Source organism: Budorcas taxicolor, chromosome 3 (assembly GCF_023091745.1).
Source record: "Budorcas taxicolor isolate Tak-1 chromosome 3, Takin1.1, whole genome shotgun sequence".
Lineage (NCBI taxonomy): Eukaryota > Metazoa > Chordata > Mammalia > Artiodactyla > Bovidae > Budorcas > Budorcas taxicolor.
In genome coordinates, this window is record NC_068912.1 from 50,535,738 (window position 1) to 50,557,639 (window position 21,902).

At 35.8% G+C, this 21,902-nt stretch overlaps 1 protein-coding gene across 1 annotated transcript in view; it reads right to left on the bottom strand.

The window, feature by feature from the left end:
- The window catches only part of CCDC18 (coiled-coil domain containing 18), a 110,983-nt gene that overhangs the window by 58,821 nt on the left and 30,260 nt on the right, over window positions 1–21,902 (bottom strand). The window contains exons 9-13 of the mRNA XM_052638044.1: window positions 18,879–19,003; window positions 15,158–15,315; window positions 3,641–3,861; window positions 2,431–2,541; window positions 1,827–1,958 (exon numbers count right to left, since the gene is read on the bottom strand). Of these exons, the coding sequence (XP_052494004.1) occupies window positions 1,827–1,958; window positions 2,431–2,541; window positions 3,641–3,861; window positions 15,158–15,315; window positions 18,879–19,003 (747 nt within the window). The remainder of the gene's footprint in view (window positions 1–1,826; window positions 1,959–2,430; window positions 2,542–3,640; window positions 3,862–15,157; window positions 15,316–18,878; window positions 19,004–21,902) is intronic.

Consider the following 21,902-nt stretch of genomic DNA (forward strand, 5'->3'; position numbering starts at 1 on the left):
GCCAGGCTTCTCAATCCTCCACTATCTCCCAGAGTTTGCTCAAATTCATGTCCATTGAGTTAGTGATGCTATCTAACCATCTGATCCTCTGCCACCCACTTCTCCTTTTGCCTTCAATCTTTCCCAGAATCAGAGTCTTTTCCAAGGAGTTGGCTCTTTGAATCAGACAGCCAAAGTATTGGAGCTTCAGCTTCAGCATCAATCCTACCAATGAATATTAAGGGTTGACTGCCTTTAGGATTGACTGGTTCAATCTCCTAAAGAATATTATTCCTGGACATAAAATTTTAGGTTGACAATTTTTCTCTAAGCAGTCAAAAAAATAGGTTCTTCAGTCTTCTAACCTTCACAGTTTTTTATTTTTGATGAGAAGTCTACAGTAATATTAATCTTTATTCCTCTATATGCAATGTGTTATTTATCTCTGACTGCTTTCAAGATTTTCAGCAACCATTTTGATGTGTCTTGAAGTTATTTTCTTTGCTTCTGGTCCCATCACTTCATGGTAAACATATGGGGGAAAAAGTGAAAACAGTAACAGACTTTTATTTTCCTGGGCTCCAAAATCACTGCAGACAGTGACTACAGCCATGAAATTAAAAGATGCTTGCTCCTTGGAGGAAAAGCTATGACAAACCTGGACAGCATATTAAAAAGCAGAGACATCACTTTGCCAACAAAGGTCCATATACTCAAAGCTATGGTTTTTATAGTCTTCATGCATGGATGTGAGATGGACCATAACATAAAGAAGACTGAGCACTGAAGAACTGATGGTGAACTGTGGTTCTGGAGAAGACTCTTGAGAGTCCTTTGGACAGCAAGGAAATCAAACCAGTCAATCCTAAAGGAAACCAATCCTGAATATTCATTGGAAAGACTGAAGCTGAAGCTCCAATACTCTGGACACCTAATACAAAGAGCTGACTCACTGGAAAAGACCCTGATGCTGGGAAAGCTTGAGAGCAGGAGGAAAAGGGGACAACAGAGGATGAGGTGGTTGGATGGCATCATTAAGTCAATGGATGTGAGTCTGAGCAAACACCACGAGCTAGAGAAGGACAGGGAAGCCTGGTGTGATGCAATCCACGGGGTCATAAAGAGTTGGATATGACTGAACGACTGAACAACAACAAAAATCCTCTTTAAGCTTACTGAATGTATAAATTTATTTCCTTCACAAGTCGGCAAAATTTTAATCATTCCTTCAAATATTTTTTGTACCAGTCTCATTCTTCTCCTCTTTGGTACTCTGGTGACATAAATGTTAGACCTTCTGATATTATTCAACAGGTCCCTAAGGCTATGTTTGTTTTTTTTCCCAAATTTTCTTTCTCTCTGTTGCTCAGACTAATTTCTATTGCTCTATATTATAAGCTTATATTTGTGTGTGTTAAATATTAATACATTCTGCTATTAAACCCATCCAAACTCTCTTTTATTTAGTCTTGTGCTTCTGGTCTCACACTTCCTCCTTTACTTTTGTTTTTGCTCTTCACTTTTAACTCAAGATCAAGAGAGCTTCTACTCAACCAATATTCAGGCAAACGATATCTCTAGTGGAAAAAGAGTTATAGAATCACTCTAGTTTGATAATGTCAAAAAATAATGACTAAAACAAATGCCAGGAGTACTAAAGGACAAGCATTGTAAAATGATCTAGAAGTAATGGGATTCTAACTATAGTACTTACTACTAGCTTTTCTATGTCTTGTTTCCTAATATATTTAAATAAAAAAAGCTAAGTTAGTAATGTTTAAGATTTTCAGATTTCATATTCTAAATATATATTACATTTACTTATAAAAACATAATTAATATCTTACTCTTTCAATCTGCTTTTCCATCTCTTTATGCTGGTCAAGATGAATTTTCTTTGCCTTTTCAAAAGCTAAACAAATTTTCTCGTGCTCTGTATTTATATTGGTTTCCAGGCTCCTAATCTTTTCATTCTTTTCCTAGAAATACAAAAACACTTTAAAAGAATATAATTAAGAACTAATTTTTCATAAAAGTACATTAGAAAAAAAGTATATTAGTAAAGCATAAAATTTATTATACTCTATTCTTTAAAGAATCACAATAGTCAATGTCAAGCTTTAAGAATATTTCAATAATTATAAAAAAAGACAAAGTAGTTATTTTAAAAACTGTATCAACATGATAAGATCAAACTATTTAAAAATTCGTGAAACATCAAAGAACTACTACCAGTTCCTTCAATTCTACTAAAATAAAAATAAGAAACTTTAGATAACAACTTTCCATATGAACTTAAAAATACAGAACTAAAAACTGAAAGAATCTGATATAATTTATACTTTCCTACATGGTATACTTTAGAATAATTATACTAAAACAAATATGTTGTTACAAATTAAGTTCCTTAAAGACACAGTAAATTTGTAGCAAAAAAAAGGTAATTTTTACCATAAGTTCCTGTTCCAGTTCTGCATTTTTTGCAGCAATGGAGGAATAAGCAACTATTTTTTCTTCTAGCTGTTTTTCTAAAGTTAAAAGTTGAGAACATTTCTTTGTCATCTGAAAACACATTGAAATAAATTTAAAATTATTTAAAAAAATAAATGACAATTCAGAAGAAAAACAGTGAAGGGAAGAGCAGAATATGACACATCCTATTCCATTAATTCAGACACCTATGTTCAAACAGGACCACACCCAACCCATTTTGTAAAAGTAGCTGTTAAAGACTGAAATTAGTACAATAAAATGTTAACAGCAGTATTTCTACTGGTAGAATTACCAATGTTTTATTTTCTTTTTTGTCCCTTTCTGTATTTTCAACAAGACTGTGCTAATATTTTAATTAAAAAAAAGTTATTAACCCTAGTACCTGACACATTTCCAAGTAAGCTGATGGCTGTAATTATCAACTGACTCTCTTTTCTGTTATTAACATAAGTTCCTATCCCACAGGTCTTATCCCTAGTCTTGGCTATAGACTTTAAGATGAGAAATCAGACATTTAAAAAGGGCCCTCCAAAGAGTGGCAACCTGTGATTTGAAGGGTGACTGTAGAATATATACATGTGGTCCTAGTACACAATTACCTAATAAGGCATCCTTGTTCTGTTCTCAGTGGAAATGAAGATCAGATATTCATAAAACATACAGTATCCCCTTTTCAGGATATAATCCAAAGATACCTGCATCAGATTTACATGTAGCAGTTTAAAAATGCAGATTCCTTAGCATTACTCCATACCTACTGAATCAGAATCACTCGAATAGGACCCAAAACCTGCATGTTTAACAAGCTTTCCAGGTGGCTCTACTATTTGCTAAAATACCAAATCCTCTATTACTACTTTTTTTTTTTCTAATTACATAATCCAAATTTTTTACTTGTAAATATGTATTAGCCATATTAACTTATACTTGGAAGAAATAATAGAAAGGAGTACAGTTTAAGTCTCACCAAATTTAGCCACTGTTTTCCTACTTTTAACATATAGTAAAACCCAAAAGTTTCCAAATATAATTTTAAAAGAAGTTATAACTTATAGGATACCATTTTTTTAAGTGTATAAATCTCATCTTTAACACACAATTTTTACAAAACCATACAACACTTTTTTCTTCTCTCAAAATTTAGTGCATATAGCTAGTTTAAGCTTACTTCACTTTCAAGTTTGCTAGAGTTTGAAGCTTTCTCTAGCAGCTCCTCTTGAATGAGTTGAAACTGACTAGTTCTGTGTGCCATGTTAACCTTCAAATCAGAATTCTCAGCTTCTATTTGCATCAACTTATCACGTAATTCTTCTATTCCAGAAGCAAGTCTTTGCCTTTCTCTTTCATATTGCTTGTTCATAGTATGCTGATTTTGATCTTTTAAACTTTCTGTTAATAAACATAAAAGGAAAACTGTTATCTATAAAACTCAAAGAATAAAAACTCATTTCAATGTTGAAAGATTTAATCATATTTACTTTCTTATCTAAAGAATACTAAAGTGGATGAAACATAAATTAAAGAAAATATAATGAAGAAACACGGTAAGCAAAGTACTTTCTATTATTAAATATATAAAGTAGGAATAAGTTCTGACTCAACTCACTTTTCTAGACTATCACTTCATAACGTAAGGACTATCTTTTTGTACCACAAAGAGCCCTTCTCCATCTTTAAAAACCTCACTGTTTGAATACAAATCATTATTTGAAAACAAAACAAAACATAAAAACACTGTCTTATCTCCTTAAACCAAAATTTATCATAAATTTATTTAGATAACTTGATCACTTTGATATATTGTATACAGATGCACACTGAAACCCAAAAACACTGAATCCTTCATATTCCAAGCCAAATGATGAGAATTCAGTAATGCTCTTTAAAACTACTGAGGGTTATCAGAGGTAGTTGTTGGAATACACCTATTCTCCATTATAAAGGTATACACTATTGCCGACTGAAAGGTAAACAAGCTTTCAGGGGTGCTTTAAAGTAGATGCACAATGTAGATGACTGCATGAGAATACATAGATCTGTAAACACGTAGAGAAACTATGCCTTCAAAGTTTGCATACGTACTATTTCCCATCAATTTTCCATATCCCTAATAACTCACTTTCTAAACAATCTACTATTGACTCCGTTCTTCTTTGATGTTAGAGAATATATAACATATATTCTCACAACCTCTAATTAGAATTCCCTCTGCTGATTCCATCATTCTGGACTGTATTACTTCTAATCACTTAAGATATCTAATCTTCTCTACCATCATTTCTGCTAGCAATGCATTGTATTTGAAGGTAGCACATGACAGGTTAAAGATACATATGTTAACCCCTAGGGCAACCACTAAAAAAATAAAAAGGTATAATTGATTACTTAATAGAAGGCATTAAAAAAATGAAATACTAAAATTCATTCAAAAGAAGGCAAGAAAATTGAAAAAAAACCCAACAGAATAAAAAGCAAACAAATAACAAGATAGAAGATTTAAACCCAAAAAGATCAATGATTACATTAAATGTAAGTAACCAACACATTCCAATAAAAGGGTAAAAGAATGACTAGTTACAAAAGTAAGAATCAATCATATGTTATCTATCAGAAATGCACTCATATACAAAGATACATCCTTTAAAGGATGGAAAAAGTCTTCCCAGGCAAACACTAATCAAGAAAAAGCCAGAGTGATAACTATCAAATTATGAACAGAGGAAAGAAAAAATAGTATTGCCTAGTGAGGTTTTCAACATATGTTGCTATAACACCTTGGATAATTACAACATAAAATAGGAATGGTAGAGAGACCTATAGTCTTATAAAGTTTCTATATTTTATTTCAAATGGAAAAATCTTAATTCTGAATAAACTATGAACTATAAGAAACTATACGTCAAGGCTCTATGTTGTCACTCTGCTTATTTAACTTATACGCAGAGTACATGATGCAAAAGCCGGGCTGGATGAAGCTCAGGCTGGAATCAAGATTGCCAGGAGAAATATCAATAATCTCAGATACGCGATGATACCACTCTCTAATGGCAGAAAGTGAAGAGGAACTAAGGAGCCTATTGAAGGTGATAGAGGAGAGTGAAAAAGCTGGCTTAAAACTCAACATTCAAAAAACGAAGATCACGGCATCTGGTCCATTCACTTCACTCAGTCATGTCCGACTCTTTGCAACCCCATGGACTGCAGCAAGCCAGGCATCCCTGTCCATCACCAATTCCTGAGGCTTGCTCAAACTCATGTCCATCAAGTCGGTGATGCCATCCAACCATCTCATCCTGTGTCATCCCGTTCTCCTGCCTTCAATCTTTCCCAGCATCAGGGTCTTTTCCAATGAGTCAGTTCTTCACATCAGGTGGCCAAAGTATTGGAGTTTCAGCTTCAGCATCAGTCCTTCCAGTGAATATTCAGGGTTGATTTCCCTTAAGATTGACTGGTTTGATTTCCTTGCTGTCCAAGGGACTTTCATCAGGAGTCTTCTCCAGCACAGTTCAAAGGTATCAATTCTTTGGTGTTCTGCCTTCTTTATGGTCCAGCTCTCATGACCGTATATGACCACTGGGAAGACCATAGCCTTGACTACATGGACCTTTGTTGGCAGAGTAGTCTCTGCTCTGTCTAGGTTTGTCATCACTTTACTGCGAAGAGGCAATCATCTTCTGATTTCATGGCTCTTTTGGAACCCCAAAAGAGGAAATCTATCTCTACTTCCACCTTTTCCCCTTCTATTTGAAGGCTGAGCACCACAGAATTGATGCTTTACATTGCGGTGCTGGAGAAGACTCTTGAGAGTCTCTTGGACTGCAAGGAGATCAAACCAGTCAATCCTGGAGAAAATCAACCCTGAATATTAACTGGAAGGACTAATGCTGAAGCTCCAATACTCTGGCCACCTGATGTGAAGAGCTGACTTATTGGAAAAGACCCTGATGCTGGGAAAAGCTGAGGGCAGGAGGAGAAGGGGAAGATGGAGGATGAGATGATTGGATGGCATCATTGACTCAACAGACACGAATTTCAGTAAACTCCAGGAGATAGCGAAGGACAGTCTGGTGTGCTGCAGTCCACTGGGTCACAGAGTTGGACATGGCTGAGCAACTGAACAACAACAACAACCAGAAAGAGAAATTAGAGAATAATCCCATTTACAATTGAATCAAAAAGAATTAAATAGTTAGGAATAAATATAACCAAATAGGTAAAAGATCTGCATACTGAAAACTATAAGACACTGATGAAAGAAACTGAAGACAAATAAATAGAAAGACATTTCATCCTCAAGGATTACAAGAATTAACACTGTGAAAATATTTATATTACCGTAAGTGATCTACGATTCAATTCAACCCCTATCAAAATTCCAAAGGTATTTTTCACAGAAATTGAATGAACAAGCCTAAAATTTATATGGAACTACAAAAGAGAAAGAACAAAACTGAAGGCATTATACTACCTGGTTTCAAACTATGTGACAAATCTATAGCAATCAAAAAAGTATAACACTGGCATAAAAACAGACACACAGATCAACAGGACAAAAACAGAAGGATCATAAATAATGGTCAATTCATTTACAACAAAGGAATGAAGAATATTCCACAGGGAAAGAATAGTCTCTTCAATAAACAGTGTCAGGAAAACTGGACAGCAACATATAAAAGAATGAAATTTGACAATTATCTTACACCATACACAAAAATTAACCTAAAAATGGATTAAAGACATGAACTGTGAACATAAGACATGAAGTATAAAATTCCTAGAAAAAAAACAACATCATAGACTGTCAGCTATTAGACAGTTATGTAACAGCAATGAGACAGTTACAGTCTCAGCAGTAACTGTCTTTTGGTGATTTTTCTTTTTTTTGCATTTTACATCAAAAGCAAAAGCAAATGAGCAGGACTATATCAAACTAAAAAGTTCTTATACAGCAAAGGAAACCATCAACAAAATGAAAAGTCAACTTATGGAATGGGAGAAAATATTTACAAATCATTTATCTGATAAGGGGTTAATAGCCTGAACATATTTAAAAAATCACAACTCAACACCAAAAATAAAGGCAGAGAATCTGAACAGACATTTTTCCAGAGAAGACACCAATGGCCAATAGGTACAAACAACACTAAGCATCATGAAAATCTAAATCAGAACTACAATAACATAACAACAAGATTCTAATTTGAATAGCACAGGAAACTATATTCAGTATAGCTTATCTTGTGATAAACCATAATGAAAAAGAATAGAAAAAATAATGTATATTTGTGTATAACTGAGTCACTTTGCCTACAGTAGAGATTGATACATTATAAATTAACTATTACGTTTCAATTAAAAAAATAGCCAACAAGGACCTACTATATAGCACAGGGAACTCTACTCAATATTCTGTAATATCCTAAGTAGGAAGAGAATTTGAATAAGAATGGGAAAAAGATTAAATTAAATCAAAAAATTAAGAAAAAAACTCACAGTGAGCTATTATTTCACAGCTGTTAGAAAGGCTGTATATAAAAGATGAGATATAACAACTATTGGTGAGGATGTTGAGAAAAATGAATCCTGTATACTACTGGTGGGAATGTAAATTGGCACAGTAACTATGAAGAACAGTATGGCAGTTCCTCAAAAAATTAAAAACAGAACTACCATAAGATCTAGCAATTCCACTTCTGGATATTATCTGAAAGAAAATCTATATGGAAACACAAAAATTCCCAAAGCCAAAAAAGTCTACAGAAAGAACAAAGCTCAGAGTATAATGCTCTATGATTTGAAACTATTCTACAGATCTATAGTAATCAAAATGGTATGGCACTGGCACAAAACTAGACACACAGTTCAATGGAACAAAGTAAACAGTCCAGAAATAAACTCACATTTTATGTTCAATTAATGTATGGCAAAGAAGCGAGAATATACAATGGGAAAAAGACAGCCCCTCTAATAAATGGACAGAGATATGCAAAAGAATCTAAATGGGCTACTTTCTTAAACCACATACAACAATAAACTCACAATGGAGTAAAGACAAAGATAAGATCTGAAATCATCGTATTTCTAGAAGAAAACACAGGCAGTAAGCTCTCTGACATTAGTCTTCGCAATATTTTTGGGGTCTCCTCAGGCAAGGAAAACAAGAGCAATAATAAACAAGTAGGACTACATCAAACTAAAATGCTTTTGCACAATGAATGAAATTATCAACAAAATGAGGTACCCTATTGAATGCTGCTAAGTCACTTCAGTCATGTCCGACTCTGTGCGACCCCATAGGCAGCAGCCCACCAGGAGGAAATATTTGCAAATGATATAATTTGATAAGGGGTTAATATCCAAAATATACAAAGAACTCACACAGCTCAATATCACTAAAACAACCTGATTTTAAATACAGGCAGAGGACATGAATAGACATTTTTCCAAAGAACACATACTGATGTCAACAGGCACATGAAAAGATGCTCAACAACTCTTATCACCAGGGAAATACAAATCAAAACCACAATGAGCTACCTCAAACCTATCAGAACGGTCATTATCAAAAACACAACAAATAACAACTGTTAACAAGAATGTGGAGAGAAGTGCACTTTTAGTGCACTGCTAGAGAGAACATAAATTGGTAGAGACGCTGTTGAAAACAGTATGGCGGTGCCTTTTTTTCTCTTTAAAACTACCATATGACCCAGTAATTACAGTTTTGGGTATGCTTCTGAAGAAAATAAAATACTAGTTAGAAAATATATCTGTACTCCCATATTCATTGCAGCGTATTTTACAACAGCCTAAATAGAAAGTGAAAGTGAAAATGAAGTCACTCGGTCGTGTCCGACTCTTTGCGACCCTGTGGACTGTAGGCCACCAGGCTCCTGCGTCCACAGGATTTCCCAAGCAAGAATACTGGAGTGGGTTGCCATTTCCTTCTCCAGGGGATCTTCCCGACCCAGAGATTGAACCCAGGTCTCCCACACTGCAGGCAGATGCTTTAACCTCTGAGCCACCAGGGAAGCCCATCTCACATATGGTAGCAATCTAAGTGTCCATCAATTGATAAATGGATAAAGAAGGTATATATACAGAATGTATTTATAAAATAGAATATTAATCAGTCATAAAACAGACTGAAATCCTGATTATTTGCAACAGCATGGACTGATCTAGAGGGTATTATGATAAGTAAAATAAGCTAGACAGAGGAAAAACAAATATTGTATTATTTCATTCATATAAAATTTACATATGGAGTCTAAAAAACAAAACAAATGAACAAACATAACAAAAAAGAAACACACTCAAACATACAGAGGACCACCTGGTGGCAGCAGTTGGGAAGGGGGAAGGGAAAGGAGATAAGTGAAATAGGTGAGAGAGACTAAGAGGCACAAACTTGGTTATAAAATAAATGAATCATGGAGATAAAAGGTACAGGATGGACAATACAGTAAATAATATCCTAGTAACATTGTATAGCATCAAATGGTAACTAGACTTATCATGGTGATTTTGTAATGTCCAATCATTATGTTGTACAGCTTGAACTAACATAGTGTTGTAGGTCAATTACATTTACTTTAAAATAAAGACAGAAAAAAAAAGGAGAAAGGGGCAATATTCAAATTTTTAAAAGCAACAAATAAATAAATAAAATGAAGTCTTAAAAAGACTACTTAACAACCTAGATAATCATATATAAGGAATTCAACTGATCTGCTATTACAGTAAGTCCCCTACATATAAATGAGTTCCATTCTGAGAGCACATTCGTTAAGTCCAACCAAGGTAGCTGCAATCAGCTATTTTTCACACAAATACTTAAAAAAAAAAACATTTTTAAACTTACAGTACAGTACCTTGGAAAGTACAGTGGTACAGTATAACAGCTGGTACTTGTTAGCAGTACCAGCTACATCACCATTGCTTTTATGCTTGCTTCTGGACATTCAGAAAACTGAGATAACAGCATCTGGTCTCATCACTTCATGGGAAATAGATGGGAAAACAGTGGAAACAGTGTCAGACCTCATTTTTTGGGCTCCAAAATCACTGCAGATGGTGACTGCAGCCATGAAATTAAGACACTTATTCCTTGGAAGGAAAGTTATGACCAACCTAGATAGCATATTCAAAAGCAGAGACATTACTTTGCCAACAAAGGTCCATCTAGTCAAGGCTATGGTTTTTCCAGTGGTTATGTATGGATGTGAGAGTTGGACTGTGAAGAAAGCTGAGCGCCAAAGAATTGATGCTTTTGAACTGTGGTGTTGGAGAAGACTCTTGAGGGTCCCTTGGACTGCAAGCAGATCTAACCAGTCCATTCTGAAGGAGATCAGTCATGCGTGTTCTTTGAAAGGAATGATGCTGAAGCTGAAACTCCAATACTTTGGCCACCTCATGAGAAGAGTTGACTCACTGGAAAAGACTCTGATGCTGGCAAAGACAGACATATAGATCAATGGAACAAAATAGAAAGCCCAGAGATAAATCCACACACATATGGACACCTTATCTTTGACAAAGGAGGCAAGAATATACAATGGAGTAAAGACAATCTCTTTAACAAGTGGTGCTGGGAAAACTGGTTAACCACTTGTAAAAGAATGAAACTAGATCACTTTCTAACACCGCACACAAAAATAAACTCAAAATGGATTAAAGATCTAAATGTAAGACCAGAAACTATAAAACTCCTAGAGGAGAACATAGGCAAAACACTCTCAGACATAAATCACAGCAGGATCCTCTATGATCCACCTCCCAGAATTCTGGAAATAAAAGCAAAAATAAACAAATGGGATCTAATTAAAATTAAAAGCTTCTGCACAACAAAGGAAAATATCAGCAAGGTGAAAAGACAGCCTTCTGAATGGGAGAAAATAATAGCAAATGAAGCAACTGACAAACAACTAATCTCAAAAATATACAAGCAACTTATGCAGCTCAATTCCAGAAAAATAAACGACCCAATCAAAAAATGGGCCAAAGAACTAAATAGACATTTCTCCAAAGAAGACATACGGATGGCTAACAAACACATGAAAAGATGCTCAACATCACTCATTATTAGAGAAATGCAAATCAAAACCACAATGAGGTACCACTTCACACCAGTCAGAATGGCTGCGATCCAAAAATCTGCAAGCAATAAATGCTGGAGAGGGTGTGGAGAAAAGGGAACCCTCCTACACTGTTGGTGGGAATGCAAACTAGTACAGCCACTATGGAGAACAGTGTGGAGATTCCTTAAAAAATTGCAAATAGAACTACCTTATGACCCAGCAATCCCACTGCTGGGCATACACACCGAGGAAACCAGAATTGAAAGAGACACATGTACCCCAATGTTCATCGCAGCACTGTTTATAATAGCCAGGACATGGAAACAACCTAGATGCCCATCAGCAGATGAATGGATAAGAAAGCTGTGGTATATATACACAATGGAGTATTACTCAGCCATTAAAAAGAATTCATTTGAATCAGTTCTGATGAGATGGATGAAACTGGAGCCGATTATACAGAGTGAAGTAAGCCAGAAAGAAAAACACCAATACAGTATACTAACACATATATATGGAATTTAGAAAGATGGCAATGACGACCCTGTATGCAAGACAGCAAAAAAGACACAGATGTGTATAGTGGACTTTTGGACTCAGAGGGAGAGGGAGAGGGTGGGATGATTTGGGAGAATGGCATTCAAACATGTATACTATCATGTAAGAATCGAATCGCCAGTCTATGTCTGACGCAGGATACAGCATGCTTGGGGCTGGTGCATGGGGATGACCCAGAGAGATGTTATGGGGAGGAAGGTGGGAGGGGGGTTCATGTTTGGGAACGCATGTAAGAATTAAAGATTTAAAAAAATAAATAAATAAAGTAAAATAAAAAGACTCTTGATGCTGGGAGGGATTGGGGGCAGGAGGAGAAGGGGACAACAGAGGAGATGGCTCGATGGCATCACTGACTCGATGGATGTGAGTTCGAGTGAACTCCAAGAGTTGGTGATAGACAGGGAGGCCTGGTGTGCTGCAATTCATGGGGTCAGAGAGTCAGACACGATGAGCGACTGAACTGAACTGGACATCTTGGGCTTGAAAGAAAGATACTGTACTCTATAATGTAAAGGACACAAAAGCACAGCCACTTGTAGAGGATGCACACATGTGACAATGTATGCCAAACATGTGAACTAATTTATGTGGTTGGACACGCGAATGCACGCTCACATCTTTCAAAGTTTGCAGCTTGAAGGTTTGTATGTAGGACACTTAACTGTTTTACAAATACTGCAAGTTTTCTTCTATACAGTGGTTTCTTCATGTTAATTACTGGTTAAAAACCAAGTATGTTACCCGTGGTGGATTCATGTCAATGTATGCCAAAACCAATACAGTATTGTAAAGTAAAAAATATATGTGTGTGTATATATATATATATATATATATATATATATAATCTCTAGGTCCATCCAAAAAAAAAAAAAGCTGGTCCAAATGTACAATATAATGACAATAGATTATACTGTTGTATATTAGAAAGTTGTTAACAGAGTAGCTTAAGACATTCTCCTTTTTATTTTTTGGTATATATACGAGATGATGTTATGTTAACCAATTTACTGTGAAAATCATTTCATGATATATGTAAATTAAGTCATTATGCTATACACAGTTGGAGAAGGCAATGGCACCCCACTCCAGTATCTTGACTGGAAAAAAAATCCCATGGACAGAGGAGCCTGGTAAGCTGCAATCCATGGAGTGGCTAAGAGTTGGACACAACTGAGCGACTTCCCTTTCACTTTTCACTTTCATGCACTGGAGAAGGAAATGGCAACCCACTCCAGTGTTCTTGCCTGGAGAATCCCAGGGACAGGGGAGCCTGGTGGGCTTCTGTCTATGGGGTCACACAGAGTCGGACATGACTGAAGTGACTTAGCAGCAGCAGCAGCAGCAGCTATACACAGTGCTGTATGTCAACTATATCTCAATAGAACTGCAAAAAGATTTCACTGAATAATTACAGAATACAGAATTTTTTCAAGTGAATCAGGAATATTCATCAAGAGAGACCATATGCTGACCAATAAACTGAGCTTCAAAAAACATTTAAAAAATTCAAATCAGGTTCTTTCATGAATTCATTTGTTTAATGAAAACAACTAATGTTCACCACTAATAACAGAGATATCTGGAAAATGACTAAATATTTGGAAATAAAGATATATAGGAGATATTAAAATGTAAGATAAGACATGAATAAAATGTAAACATAACCTAAAATTAGGTTATACAGCTAATTTTAATCAGCTGAAGATGCAGCTGAAGTATTACCTAAAAGTAAGTTTATACCCTTAAATACTTTTGAAAAGGAAGATTTAAAGTCAATAATCTAAGCTTTCACTTTAAGAAAATTTTAAAAAGAAGAGAATATTAAGCCCAAAGTAACTGGGAAGGAATATATGGAACCTGAAGGAAATATTATACAGTAGTCCTCTTTTATGCTCAGTTTCACATTCTGAGGTTTCAGTTACCTGCTGTCAATTAAGGCTTGAATACAATACATTGAAAATTCCAGAAATAAACAATTCCTGAGTTTTAAACTGTGTGGTATTCTGAGTGGTGTGATAAAGTCTTACACTGTCCCTTGTCATCCAGCTCCAAATTGCCAAGGATGTAAATAATCCCTTTGTCCTGGTATGTGCCTTTTAGCCACTTAGTGGTCAACTAGGTTATCAAATCAACTGTTGCAGTATCATGGCGCATGTGTTCAAGTAATACTTATTTTACTTAATAATGGTCCCGAACTGCAAGAGTAGTAATGCTAGAAATTCAAATATTCCAAAAAGAAGCTGTAATGTGCTTCAGTGAAAAGGTGAAAGTTCTAGATTTAATAAGGAAAGAAAAAGGTTATATGCTGAGGGTGCTAAGATCTATAATAAGAATCTTCTATCCACGAAATTGTGAAAAAGAAATTTGTGCTAATTTTGCTGTCATAGGTCAAACTGTAAAAGTTACAGCCACAACGTGTGAAGATGAAAAAGCCATTTAAAGTGTAAATAGAGGGAAAGGCAGAGAGACCACATTCCTATAACTTTTATTATTATAGTATACTGTTATAATTATTCTATTTTATTGTTAGTTATTGTTGTTAACCACTTACTGTGCCTAATTTACAAATTAAACTTTATCATTTGTATGTACAAGAAAGAACTTCGTAGTATATAGGGGTCAGTACCACCTGTAGCTTCAGGCATTCTCGGAAGGTCTTAGAACATATCCTGGGAGGATAGGCAGGGACTACTGTATGTCTTAACTGTGTGATGGTAACAAGGGTATATACGTATAAAAAAACAAACCTTTGACAAAATATACTGAATTTCTTATTTTAGATGGACGCATCATAAAATGTAAGGAAATCTTACTTTTAAAAAGTGTATTTTTAAACAATGATGCAACATTTAATAATTTTGGAACAATTTTTTCTGTCTTATCAACACTAAGTAGTAATAACAGATTATCAGGTGTGTTTGATAATAGAAACCAACAGATCCCGCATGCAAAAGCAACAAAAAGTACACATGACACTGTGATACAGGCATTAAAAAAAACCATCATAAAGAACTCTAATTACAATTTATTAAAAGAATTGAACATACCTACTTGATTACCTAGTTTTACAGGTTCTATTTCTAAACTATTTAATTTGCGACCTTCTTGGTAGTCACTACAAGCAGTAAGATTGTGAGATAACTGATTTGCAGTCAGGTTTGCCTGAAGCTTCTGAATTTCTGCCTCTTTTATTGCAAGTTTAATCCTGGCACAAAAGAAAATAAACCAAAAGCGTTAGAAAGATTCTGTAAAAATATTACATCCCATTTTTCCCTTTCAAATTAAAAAAATTTTAATTAAAACTCTGATATTAGTCAACTATTGGCCAGGAACAGAAAATCTTACAAACCACTGAATACATTGTAAACAGGTTCAGTTACTTCAGAAATGGGATAGTACCTTACGACCAGCAATTCTACTTTTAGAAACATCTGCTAGGGAAACTCTCACATATTATACAGGAAACATGTATATATACTTCACAGCATTATTTTTAACAGACAAAAACTATATATACAGTAAGTCTCCTTCAAGTTGCACACCTACCAAGATGCGAATGTGCATTCTCATGTCCAATCACGTTAACTGACACATCTGGTGCACTGTCATGTGTGTGCAGCCTCTTGCAAGGGGTTGTGCTTTTGTACCCTTTACTGCAGAGTACTGCATAGAGCACAGTAGTACATTATCTTTATTTCAAGCTCAGGATGTCCAGAAACAAGCATAAAAGCAGTGGTGATATAGGTGTTAAGAAGCTTCAAGTGATGATGTTGGAAACAAAAGTGAAAATAATTGAGAGTAGAGTCAAAAAGATGGGAGACATCGCTAGTTCTTGTAACACGAATTGCTCAACCATTGGCACAATTCCATAGAAAATGGACAAAGTTACGGAACGTGAAGTCCACTGTGCTGATGGTGTCAACAATATGAAAGAAGCATGGAAAAGTGATGAAAGAGATAGAGAAACTTCTTGGTGTGTGGAGGCAAGATAAGCATCAGTGTCAAGGCCTGCTCAGTTTAATGCTGATTCAAAACAAAACTAAAAGCCTTTATGAAGACTTTAAGAAACACAGCAAAAACACAGTGAAAGTGAAGTCACTAAGTCATGTCTGACTCTTGCTACCCCATGGGCTGTAGCCTACCAGGCTCCTCCATTCATGAGATTTTCCAGGCAAGAGTACTGGACTGGGTTGCCATTTCCTTCTCCAGACGATCTTTCCAACCCAGGGATCAAACCCAGGTTTCCCACATTGTAGGCAGACGCTTTACAGTCTGAGCCACTATCGGGCACATCTTTAAAAGCCAGTCATGGCTGACTTTACCAATTCAAGGCTAGAGCCAATTTTCACAAGGTAAAAGTAAGTAGCGAGGCAGTGAATGCAGATATGGTAGCTACCCAGGAATTTCCTGAAATGATTCTGAGAAATTATTGATGAAGGCATGTATTTACCCAAGATGGTTTTTAATGTGGATGAGACAGGACTGTATGGGAAGAGAATGCCAAACCGAAGTTACGTCAGTGAGGAGGAAAAGTTGATGGCAGACTATAAAAGCAGCAAAGGATAGGATAACTATTATTTAGGGGTAACACTTTTAGCAATACGAACCTGAAGTCTCTCAGTTCATTATTCAGAGAACTCAAGAGCCCTTAAAAACATAGCCAAGGGTTCTCTTTCTGTTGTGTGGAAGACTAACCCTAAAGCCTGGGTTATATAGGCTGTTTTCCAGGATGGTTTTGCTTGGAGAAGGATGTCCCATTCAGTATTCTTTTGCTGCTTAACAACGCTCCAGGCCATTCCCCATTCATGGGCAACTATCATCCTAACATCTAAGTAGTGTATCTGCCACCAAACACTACATTGCTCATCCAACCTAAGGACCAGGGAGTTATAGAGACTTTCAAGAAATATTATTTATGTCAGACTTTTTTCATCGAACAGTAAAGGTGAGTGACAAATCAGGAACAACCTTGCTACAATTTTGGAAGGACTGTAACATAAAAAAACATTGACTATAGGTCATAAGGGTTTCCCTGGAGGCTCAGATAGTAGAGAATCTGCCTGCACTATGGGAGACCTGGGTTCGATCCCTGGGTTGGGAAGATCCCCTGGAGAAGGGAATGGGTACCCACTCCAGTATTCTTGTTTGGAGAATTCCATGGACAGAGGAGCCTGGCGGGCTATAGTTCATGGGGCTGCAAAGAGTTGAACACGATTGAGTGACTAACACTGGGAGTCACTGGATAGGCCATAAAAAACAATGACTTTGCTTGGTGTGACTTAATGGCTGTTATTATGAATGGGGGTTGGAAGAACCTCACAGTTTGTTCACAATTTTTGTGGATTTGAGAAGGTGGATGAGGAGTCCAAAGAGGTCTTCAGCAACTTAATGACCCTCAGCAAGAACCTACAGCTATACCTACAAGAGGACAACTTCACTGAAGAGCTGATGGAATTGGAGGCCCAGAGAAAGGACAACGAGACACAAGAGGAAGAAGTAACTGAAGACCTAAAGAGATTCACAATGCAGGAAATGGCAAGGGAATTGTATTTGAGGAGGCACTGTAGTTTTTAAGGCACAGGACCCAAATGTAGAACAGTACATGCAGATGGCAGCAGCTGTTCAGAATGCAATCCAGTGCTACTGTGTCATTTATGATGAGAAAAAAAGAGCTACTAGCCAGACATCACTGAATCATTTTTTGCAAGAGGTAGAACTGAATCCAGCAAGGAATAAGAACCTGTGCCATCAGTGTCAGATGTGAGTGAAACTGCAGCTTGCCCTCCAACTTCTATTGCTGATGATCCTTCAACTCTACCATCTCCCACCTCTCCCTCCTTCAGTTAGTAACTCGTCTTGCCCGTTCACTTGATACCAACCCCTGTATGTCAACTACTGTACTGTGCTATTGTACTTTTCAAATTACTGTACTGTAAGATTTAAGTTTTTTTCTTTTCTGTGTTTGTTTTTTTAATGTATTATTTGTGTGAAAAGTATTATAAACCTATTATAGTTTATATATATATATTATATAGCAAATTGTATTAGTTGGGTACCTAGGTTAACTCTGTTGGACTTAAGAACACACTCTTGGAATGGAACTTGACTGTATGTAGGAGACTTACTGTAAGGTAACTATAAACAAAGGAACAGATAAATTGTGATGAAGTTATAAGATAGACTCTTACACTTCTATTAAAACTAAACTGACAATACTAATCCATCCATTGATCAATCATTCCACCTACTTACCCCAACATGGAAGAATTTTAAAATGATGCTGAGTGAAAAAGCAAAATTACAAACAATATAAAAACAGCATATTTATGCATATAAGTGTAAACATGCACAAACGAAATGAAGAGTAGATACCCAACTCATGAAAGTAGATAATTAGGAGGAGAATGGGACTAGTGTTAAGGATTAAAGGAATTTAATCCATCCTGTAATGTTTTACTTTTTATTTAAAGAAACAGATTTGAAAAAAGTATCAAAAAATGTTCATAAGAATCAGCCTTCATTGTGGAAATATCAGTTCAGTTCAGTCGAACAGTCCTGTCCGACTCTGCAACCCCATGGACTGCAGCACATAGGGCATCCCTGTCTACCACCAACTCCCAGGCTTGCTCAAACTCATGTGGAAATATAGATATTTGTTAAAACATTTTCTAGACTTCTCTGCATATTTTTCAATTTAATCAAAGATCTTAACTACCAATTTTTAAAAAACATTGTATTTGTTACAACTTCAGGATCTGAAAACCATACCTCAATTCCGAAATCACCATTTTATTTGTCTCACAGCAGCCAATGTAACTGTCTTGCTTATTTGACAAACTACTCATCTGGTGCGTAGAAAGAGGTGATTTAAAACCAAATATTTCTCTTTTTAACTGCAAGTTTAAAAACAAAGATATATAAACTTATAATACCTATGACATAATCATTTTTTATGCAGAACTTCAAGTCTGAAAAATTTTGTGGACACAAACAATCTAACAGCCATCAATAGAATGTATAAATTTATTATCCATTATAAAATATTAATGGAAAAACTATAATAGTTAAATCTCCATTATATAAATCATTATGGAGAAATTTTATAACATGGAATGAAGAGCAAGAGAGGCATATATAGTATTTTTAAAAATGCACTATTTTTTTTTCTGGATATATTTGTATGGGGCAATATTTAAATTATGGACAAGAAAGATACATATGAATTTCAGAACAGTGGCTACCTCTGAGGAGAGAAGTGAATCAGGATTAACGAAATATATAATGATGTTTTATCTCCCTAAAAGATTTTATTCTGCAGTAGATATCAAAATATTTCCCAGATTTAGCAAATGTACTACATTGATCTCTGTATGTATGCTGTATGTTTTGAATAGAGAATTTTTAAAATTAGTTATTAAAAGGGCAAGGTAAGCACTTAATGACTACTACCTTCAAACTATAACCAAATCACACATTTTAGAAATAGAAAAATTTTTCTAAATTCACATTTCCAAACCATGTTATATAGGATGATCAAGCATGTATTACCACTTGACTTTCAGAACCACAATTCAGGTAATTCTTAATATTAAGTCAAATAAAAGCATCAATTTAAAATGAATGCTACCTGTATTTTACTATTACCAAATTTCACAATTAGTCAGTACAATTAAAAATTTAAGCAAATAATCAGCATCCTAGGAAAGTAGATATTGCAGGGGGATGGAAACCAAGAATTCTATGTTCTGGTTTTAATTCTGCCACTCACTAGCAGGATAAATTATTTATTTCCTTGGGCACATTTCTTCACCAATAAAATGATGGTATTGAATGATTATTCTTGAAAGAGACTAAGGTCTCTTTCAGCATCCTAAATCCATGAGAGTTTAAAACTGGTAAAAATCTACCATCCATTCATATGTAAAACCAACCATGACACATTTATCTAATCGTTTTCTCCCGATCTCACCTTTATTTTATACCTATCAATAACAAATTTCTGATACAAGTATACTTATTTTCTTCCTAACCTCATTTATAAATATGGTCATATCTATAACTCAGATAAAAGGTGGCCACATGCTACCATAAAAACAATTCTAAAAGGTATACGAAAAGCTGTTCAACAGTCAACAGGGAAATGAAAATTAAAACCACAGTGTGCTATCAGTTAATACTCAAAGATGGCTGTAATCAAAGACAGACAAGAATATATGTTGGCTATCACTTCATGGGAAATAGATGGGGAAACAGTGGAAACTGTCAGACTATTTTTGGGGGCTCCAAAATCACTGCAGATGGTGACTGCAGTCATGAAATTAAAAGACGCTTACTCCTTGGAAGGAAAGTTATGACCAATCTAGATAGCATACTCAAAAGCAGAGATATTACTTTGACAACAAAGGTCTGTCTAGTCACGGCTATGGTGTTTCCAGTAGTCATGTATGGATGTGAGAGTTGGACTGTGAAGAAGGCTGAGCGCCAAAGAATTGATGCTTTTGAACTGTGACGTTTGGAGAAGACTCTTGAGAGTCCCTTGGACTGCAAAGAGGTCCAACCAGGCCATTCTGAAGGAGATCAGTCCTGGGTGTTCACTGATGTTAAAGCTGAAACTCCAATACTTTGGCCACCTCATGAGAAGAGTTGACTCATTGGAAAAGACCCTGATGCTGGGAGAGGTTGGAGGCAGAAGAAGGGGACGACAGAGGATGAGATGGCTGGATGGCATCACCAACTCAATGGACATGAGTTTGAGTGAACTCCGGGAGTTGGTGATGGACAGGGAGGCCTGGCATGCTGCGATTCATGGGGTTGCAAAGAGTCGGACACGACTGAGCGACTGAACTGAACTGAACTGAAGATGCAGAGAAACAGAAATCCTCATATATTGCTGTTGAGAATTAAAGTGGTGCAGCCACTCTGGAAAACAATTTGGCATAAATTTACCACATGACTCAGCAAATCTACTTCTAGGTATCTACTCAAGAGAAACCTGTGGATGAAGACCTGTAAGCAAATATTCAAAACAGCATCATTTATAACAGTCCAAAAGTGGAAAAAACCCAAATGGCCTCCTATTGGTGAATGAATAAATGTGGCAGATCCATACAAAGGAATAGTATTAAACAATATAAAGAAATGAAATACTGATACATATCACAATGAAAGATCCTCAAAACATTAAGAATGCAAAAGACCACATATTGTATAATTCAGTTATATGAAATGTCCAGAAAAGACAAATCTCTAGAGGCAGAAGAGTGGATCCCCTAGGAGTGGGGATAGGTTATTGTTGTTCAGATGCTAAGTTGTACCCGACCACATGTCTGTGCAATCCCACGGACTGTGCCCATCAGGCTCCTCTGTCCATGGGATTTTTCAGGCAAGAATACTGGAGTGGGTTGCCATTTCCTTCTCCAGGGTACCATCTCCTGGAGTTTGCTCAAACTTTTGTCCATTGAGTCAGTGATGCCATCCAATCATCTCATCCTCTGTGTTCCCTTTCTCCTCCTGCCTTCAATCTTTCACAGTATCACAGTACAGAGACTAATAATAAATGGGCATAAGGGGCCTTTGGGGGATAGAAATATATGAAAACAGGATTGTGATGATTGTTTCCATACTTGTAGATTTATTAAAAATCATTGAAAAGTATACTTAAAATAGGTGAACACTGTGGTATATAAAAGTTCCTTTAATAAAACTGTCTTAAAAAATTCGATGGTATTCTTACACATGACATAAAAGAGATTGAGACAGGGTAGAACAGTACAAAGATAAGTTCAGAAAAGA